This window comes from Poromitra crassiceps, assembly GCF_964638095.1.
Source record: "Poromitra crassiceps genome assembly, chromosome: 13".
NCBI classification, from domain to species: Eukaryota; Metazoa; Chordata; class Actinopteri; order Beryciformes; family Melamphaidae; genus Poromitra; species Poromitra crassiceps.
The window spans coordinates 26556026-26564147 of NC_139644.1; the positions used below are offsets into that span (position 1 = coordinate 26556026).

At 43.3% G+C, this 8122-nt stretch overlaps 1 protein-coding gene and 1 pseudogene across 2 annotated transcripts; both read right to left on the reverse strand.

Annotated features, from left to right (window-relative positions):
• Positions 1 to 1142: 1142 nt before the first annotated feature.
• LOC310788450 (somatostatin receptor 3) lies at positions 1143 to 2594 on the reverse strand (the record flags this gene model as incomplete). The annotated part of the gene is made up of 1 exon (XM_083650004.1): positions 1143 to 2594. The coding sequence occupies one exon, from the start codon at positions 2592 to 2594 to the stop codon at positions 1143 to 1145; it is 1452 nt and encodes a 483-aa protein (XP_083506130.1).
• Positions 2595 to 5510: 2916 nt separating this feature from the next.
• On the reverse strand, positions 5511 to 6614 carry LOC310788451 (somatostatin receptor type 5 pseudogene; annotated as a pseudogene). Its single transcript has one exon. The product of its transcript is annotated as a somatostatin receptor type 5 pseudogene (transcript).
• Positions 6615 to 8122: the final 1508 nt, after the last annotated feature.

Below are 8122 nucleotides of genomic sequence, written 5' to 3' on the forward strand. Positions count from 1 at the left end.
ATGGTGGTAAGCTACCACTAGGGTGCTCGCGCAACCATCTGCAGGTTCAGTATCTTGCCCATGGATACTTCAACATGCGGATTGGAGGAGCCGGGTATCGGGTATCGAACCACGAACCTTGTGATTATTGGACGACCCGTTCAACCTCCTGAGCCACGCCCCCCGTACTTCATACAAGATGCACCTCTGTTTTTAGCATAGGGCATAGCCTATATCACTTGTGGACAAAGATCAAATGTAGCAGGGTCGCGGGTCTCGGGCACAGAAATCTGTCTGGAAATTATTTTTGATTCATTTGGAAAAATAATGCGTAGAAATTCACTTGGTAGATCTTAAGCTATCATTACATTATCTCAAAATAACTCCTCAGATATATTTGAATTGTATACAAAAATATACAAAAATAGACTGAAATAAGCCATATATTTTAATTCCCCCTTCTCTTGATCAACAAATACATTTGATTTCCCCCTTCTCTTGATTAACAAATATAATTTTCTGGAGAAGTTTGTCACTGCAATTTGGGCAGCTTATGGCCTTGTGTCTAGTTGGTATACACATATTTAAGCTGATGACTGATAGGATACAAACTAATTAACTTTTTCTTACATTCAGTTCCCTAGTTGGAGATGTGATCCATTTGTTGGCTTCAATACATAAAGACGGCTATCAAATAGACAGCTTGGCAATCCTCTCCTAATTAAGGTCATTAAGCCATTTCATCTCGTCTCCCAGCTAACGTGTAGATGGTTGCCTTGAATGCTGATTTAAGCTTCAGTAGATTTGAACAACTGATTGTCACATTATTATGGAGTAAAAAGCACAGTAGTACAAAGATCAACCAGATATTATATGATAAAAGTACAGAAAGGCACAACTTATACAAACAGCCATGCATCTTTACACATTATAAACATAGTCACACATAGCCTACTGCTGTTTTAACTTCAGCAACTCGTTCAAACTCTGTTTAAATTTGTACAATAACTGCAGCCTTATGTTCATCAATGACTTTATGTTGCTTTTAGTCCATTGATTAAACTTTTCCGGTGACTTTTTTTTAGTTGATTGGAGGCAGTCTGTCATGTGTTATAATACTGAGTTCACTTCAAGTAACATAAATGTACAACCAGTATTTTACATTATAAGTAACTTATCTCCAATGAGTTGCTCTGTTCCATAGGTTCCTCTGGCATGGTTTTGATACTCCCATTGGCTCCATTGACAAGCGATGGCACAGCCAGTGTGGGCCCATGGCCTGGGTTTTTCCCACTGGTGTCTCCAACTTTAGCTTTCTTTTCTGGGGCGGACAACTCTGTTGCTCCTCCTGGAGCTGCTCCTTTCTCTAAGAAGAGGGTCTGGGAACTCTGTTGCTGCAAGTTGCCATTGCCATTCTGGGAAATTCTATAGATCTCGGTCATTTCTGAGACATCTTCGTCTTCGTCGTCCTCTTCATCCTGGGTGTTCCTTCGCAGGCTCTCCCTGGGCATTAGTACCCTCCTCCGCTCCGCCTGCAGCTGCTGGCGCTCCATTGGCTCATGGTTCTCTACCTTCCTGGAGGAGCGGCAGAGGGCTTTACGGAAACCCCTCTTGAAGTTGTCTGACAAGAAGCCATAGACGATGGGGTTGGCACAGCTGTTAGCATAGCCAAGCACGACAACAAAGTAGTAAATGCCATGGTACTCTGGGGGCAGGAAGACCAGCAGGTTGATGATATTGAGGGCATAGAAGGGCAGCCAGCAGAAGACAAACACGGCCACCACAATGACCACCATGCGCGTCACTTTCCGCTCCGACTTCCTGCGCTTGGTCGAGGTGGCGTGGACCTTTTTTGCCGAGCTACGAATCTTGAAGACGATGAGCAGGTAGCAGAGGCAGATGATGAGGAGCGGGCAGAAAAATCCCACTGTGGAGGTGTAGATGATGAAGGCCGCCCGCCAGATGTCCGCCGGCTGTGGCCAGGCAATGTTGCAGGTGCCGCCCGCCGGCCCCTTCTCAATGTTGGCGAAGATGACCACGGGCAGAACAACTAGGAAGGACAGCGCCCACACTGTGCCGTTCACCACTTTGGCCATCAGAGGGCGGCGCCACTTGCAGGAGCGAATGGGATGGACCACAGCCAGGTAGCGGTCAATGCTCATCACCGTCAGGCAGAAGATGCTGGTGAACTGGTTGATAGAGTCAACAGTCATGACCAGACGGCACATGAAGGAGCCAAAGGGCCAAAAGTGTAGCGTGTTCTGGATGGCCAGGAAGGGCAGGCCGAGCATGAACAGCTCATCAGCTATGGCCAGGTTAAGGATGTAGATGTTGGTGACAGACTCTGTCTTAGAGTAGTGCAGCACAATGTGAATGACTAAACTGTTGCCGCCCAGGCCGATGATACAGACAATGATGTAGATGAGTGGCATGAGCACCCCCTCTACGCTGGGACCCGAGGAGACCTCCGGGCTGGTGGCGTTGGTGCAGTTCAGCAGCGTCTCGTTGAAGACGGTGTTGTTGAACATGAGCACACACAGCGGAAAGCCAGAGGAGGTGCTGTTCTCCCACAACTCATTCGTCATCTCCAAGACGGGAATCAAGGAGTCGGCCATGGCTACCCTCTTTCTATCTCTTTGTCTTTCTGTCCTCTCAGCTCCGTATCAGCTCATCTGTCCTATGGGAGAAAGAAATGATTGGTTATTGAACTGAATTGATCATTGATATGTTTCCATGTAACTCCGTTGCATGAGAGGCAAGGAGAAATGAAAAGCGAGGCAAAAAGAAAAAGGAAGAAACATCATTATTTTTCAAAGACACGAGAAAATGTCGAGATCTACCTAGAGAAAAAAAGTCAAAGGCTGACAACTGTTTAAGTAAAAACATTTAACTGCTTGACTTCGAAAGAAATTTGACCCCAAAAAAATCCTTTATCAGAAAAATACACAACACACTTGTGCATATCAGCTCTGAAAAGCTTTTTTCCTTTATCTTTTGCTCTCTTGATATTATTTGTTGGGGCATTTTCGGGGCCAATTTCTTTGTGCTATAAAATCATTTGAAAACAATTTGAAACGTTAAAAATTGTGATCAGGAGGAGAATGTAAGCTTTCTGGTTATATCAAAATTATCTTTGTGCTCCAAAGATTGAGATACACCCCTTCATGTCTTGAATGTTTCCAACCTATGCTTTTGAGAAAAAGACATTCATTCATTCATTCAAATAAATAAATCATTCAAACATAACATTTGCACTCTTGAGTAACCACACACACACACACACACACACACACACACACACACACACACACACACACACACACACACACACACGCACGCACACACACACACACACACACTGAGATGCTGTAACAACAATAATTTTGATTAGACAATAAAGTGAACGATGGTCAACCTGTTACTATGCAGATGTTCATTCGTAATTTTAAGCTACACGGGGAGACGTGTTGCCAGATTCTTAGTCAATTATGTTAATTACTGTAAACTCAACCCATAAGCCCAATAATCAATGAACGAAAGTATATTCCAAAATCACAAACCAATAACAAAGCTTTGTTACTTCCCATCTCTCAAGACTGCAACTATGGCAACGCAATGAAAAAAAAAAGTTTAATTGAGTTGCCATAGTTTCAGTCTCCTATGGGCCACTGTATAGTTTGCTCACTCATGTCTGATTTCACAGGCACTTCATGAATCTTTATAGGAAATTTGTGCCTGTTAATTTTGGACTCCGGTGTGAGTGAGCACATTTAGAGTGAAAAAGCAAGTATTAAAGGTAAAACAAAACAAAACAAGTTAAACATAATGTTGAGGGCAAGAGCAGCACTGACAAAGGACAAGGACATCAAATAAGGATAAGCAAGAATTGTTGAAAAAAATAAAAAAATAAAACCAGATGGGTTCCAATGGAATATGCATCTTGAGTCAGACAGGAAACAATTAAAGCAGGATGAAGATGGACGTTTGGGGTCAGATTGATTTGGCCATGCAGCTTTATTTGACCCTATTTGAAACCTCAGACAAATTAAACAGAGTGTGTTCCCACACATGGGGGCTGCTGAGGCAAATAATTGACATTTCATTAGCAACAGAGCACTCTGGGAAACGTGTTGTGACGCGGGAGCACAACGTGTGCCTCGATATGGGCTAGGTGTGCGTGAGGTGACAGCAGGCTCAGGAGAAGGTGAGACTCCTGTGGCTGGGCAGTCTGACACTTGGTAAACATCCACTGATTTCCCTGGGACTGACTACTGGAACAAAGTAACATGCGGCACTCTCCACCTCCCATACTGCACACATAGCTTTCAATTGGAAATGACAAAAAGAAGAAAGAAAAGAATTAGCCTTTATTCTTATTTTCTAACAAGTTTGATGTGAACGTTAGAGCTTTTTATGCATATAGTTGCAAAAACAATTGGCTTTCATTTTGAGGCTTTAATCAACAGAAGTTCAGTATGCAACTGGAGTGAAGTGAACCATCTCAGTCTCTTTCTGAATTGGTACTGTAGGAGAAGTGACCTGCTAATGTCTGAATTGGTATTGGATTATCGCATAATCTAAATTGAATGTTGCCTTTGTTGTCCCGTAGACATGTAGCAACCCCCCCCCCCATATACTTTTACAACTATATGTTTTACTCTTTTCTTCTCTTTTCTACTCTTTTATTTACTCTATGTTCTATGTCCTGCTTAAAAAAATGAACACATAAATACATAAAAAGATCTGATGGAATTAATCATTTAATTGTTTGGGACGTTCTAGCTGAACGTCTGAAACATCCTTCACTCCATGGTGTTTTTACTTTCACAGTGCAGAAAATGTTCCCATGGCGATAAAGGATTCAAAATATCCACAAAGATATATAGTAACACTTTATTTGAAGTGTATTCTAAGCAATTACAAGGAGAATATCACATAGAGGACATCATTATACCATTTTCAATCATCAGAAATGTCCATTTAATAGTTGTCCCATTCAGTATTCAATCTAATCTCCTACAGTATATCATGATAAAAATATAGCTATTGTCTATTTCCTCCCCTGAAATGAGATTTTGTTCATTGCATCTGAAATATTGCTATCAGAAAATCAACAGTGAGAATAAGCCCAGATGTGCCTGCCTGAGCTTATTGATAGGGTTCATCAAACAACTCCACTGAAAGGTTATTGTCACCTTAATGGAAGCAGCTGGAGAGTCTAAGAATAGCATTTGCTCTCGCTATCAGAGTTCAATTTGTGAGAAATCTGCATCGGAGAAGAAAAAAAAGAAACACCTATAGGCCTACGTTGGAAAAAGCATTAATAACAAAACAGAAACAATTATGAGGTGAGATTTGTCTATTAATGAGACATCTGAGATCCAAGTAATTTCTTCATGTCTTGGTTTCAGCACATAGCCGCCCCATGACTAATTTTTCAATCTTCAATTTCTTGTGATTATGAACATTTAATTTAATTTACCAATTCCAAGAGCCACAGACACCCAGTCTTGTCAGTGCCATAAATTAAACTAGTTGCCATTCTGGGAAATTCTATACATCTCGGTCATTTCTGAGACATCTTCGTCGTCCTCCTCCTCTTCATCCCGGATATTCCTCTGCTGCTGGCGCTCCAGGGGCTCATGGTTCTTTACCTTCCTGGAGGAGCAGCAGAGGGCTTTACGGAAACCCCTCTTGAAGTTGTCTGACAAGAAGCCATAGACGATGGGGTTGGCACAGCTGTTAGCATAGCCAAGCACGACAACAAAGTAGTAAATGGAATGGTACTCTGGGGGCAGGAAGACCAGCAGGTTGATGATATTGAGAGCGTTGAAGGGCAGCCAGCAGAGGACAAACAAAGCCACCACAATGACTACCATGCGGGTCACTTTCCGCTCTGACTTCCTGCGCTTGGTCGAGGTGGCATGGCCCATTTCTCCCGAGCTACGAATCTTTAAAACGATGAGCAGGTAGCAGAGGCAGATGATGAGGAGTGGGCAGAAAAATCCCACTGTGGAGGTGTAGATGATGAAGGCCGCCATCCAGATGTTTGCCGGCTGTGGCCAGGCAATGTTGCAGGTGTCGCCCAGCGGCCCCTCCTGGATGTTGGTGAAGATGACCACGGGCAGAACAACTAGGAAGGACAGCGCCCACACTGTGCCGTTCACCACTTTGGCCATAAGAGGGCGGCGCCACTTGGAGGTGCGAATGGGATGGACCACAGCCAGGTAGCGGTCAATGCTCATCACCGTCAGGCAGAAGATGCTGGTGAACTGGTTGATAGAGTCAACAGTCATGACCAGACGGCACATGAAGGAGCCAAAGGGCCAAAAGTGTAGCGTGTTCTGGATGGCCAGGAAGGGCAGGCCGAGCATGAACAGCTCATCAGCTATGGCCAGGTTAAGGATGTAGATGTTGGTCACAGACTCTGTCTTAGAGTAGTGCAGCACAATGTGAATGACTAAACTGTTGCCGCCCAGGCCGATGATACAGACAATGATGTAGATGAGTGGCATGAGCACCCCCTCTACGCTGGGACCCGAGGAGACCTCCGGGCTGGTGGCGTTGGCGGCAAAGCTGCTGTTCTCCCACAACTCATCTGTCATCTCCAAGACGGGAACCGAGAAGTCGGCCATGGATACGCTCTTTCTTTCTATCTCTTTGTCTTTCTGTCGGCTCAGCTCCGTATCAGCTCATCTGTCCTATGGGAGAAAAGATTTATTGGTTATTGAACTGAATTGATGATTGATATGTTTCCATGTAACTCCACTGCATGAGAGGCAAGGAGAAGTGAAAAGCGAGGCAAAAAGCAAACGGAAGAAACAGCATTATTTCTCAAAGACATGCGCGCATGTCTTTTTACTTTCACAGTGCAGAAAATGTTCCCATGGTGATAAAGGATGCAAAATATCCACACAAATATAGGCCTACAGTAGCACTTTATTTGAAGTGTATTCTAAGGAATTACAAGCAGAATATCACATAGAGGACATGAATATATAGTATTTTCAATCATAAGAAATTTCAATTTAATAGTTGTCCCATTCAGCATTCAATCTAATCTCCTATATCATGATAAAAATATAGCTATTGTCTATTTCCTCCGCTGAAATGAGATTTTGTTCATTGCATCTGAAATGTTGCTATCAGAAAATCAACAGTGAGAATAAGCCCAGATGTGCCTGCTTGAGCTTATTGATAGGGTTCATCAAACAACTCCACTGAAAGGTGATTTATTGTAGAGTCTAAGAATAGCATGTGCTCTCGCTCTGGGAGTTCAATTTGTGAGAAATCTGCATCAGAGAAAAACTACATCTGAAAAAGCATGAACAACAAAACAGAAACAATTATGAGGTGAGATTTGTCTATTAATGAGACATCTTAGGTGCAAGTAATTTCTTCGTGTCTTGGTTTATCAGCACATAGCCGGCCCACGACTAATTTTTCAATCTTCACTTTCTTGTGATTATGGACATTTCATTTCATTTACCAATTCCAAGAGCCACAGACACCCAGGAGAAAAGAAACATCGAGCTCAGTGCCATAAATCAAACAGAACCAAATAAAAGTCTAGCGGGAGACTTGCTTCTTTTATTTCTCTCAAAACAGTTGAAAATAGCCCTCTTGTTAAGGCTGAGCAAGGAGATCGATTTTATTTCACCTTCTAGTGTAAATGTGTGTAAAATCTTGCAGCAAGAGAGATATTCTGTCATTGAAAATCTTTAATTATATTTTTTGCATTCTGTTAAGTCTTTACAATCTCCTAAAACAGCATAGCAGGCTTTACCATGTGTCATAACTATCCAGCCTTAAGGTCTCATTATGCTTTCCGCATCAGCGAGGAACGCGAGTGTCCGCGCGGAAAAGTGACGTCAAATCATCAGACACGCCCCTCCGCAAGGCTCCGTGCGGACGGTTTTCGAGCGGCCGTGCGCACGCCGAAATTTGTAACTACGCGGACGCGGACGGGCGGACAAAGTGGAGTTTTCAAGACTCGCGCTCAATTCCGCCTGCAGAAACCCACACAGAGTATACAAGCTCCACACGTTTCCTCCTCGGATTCCGTGTCTCTCATTTCCGTGCGGCCGGCCAAAGCGTCAAGCATAATCCAGGCTTTAGAGCTGCTATTTTCTCAGTGGATATC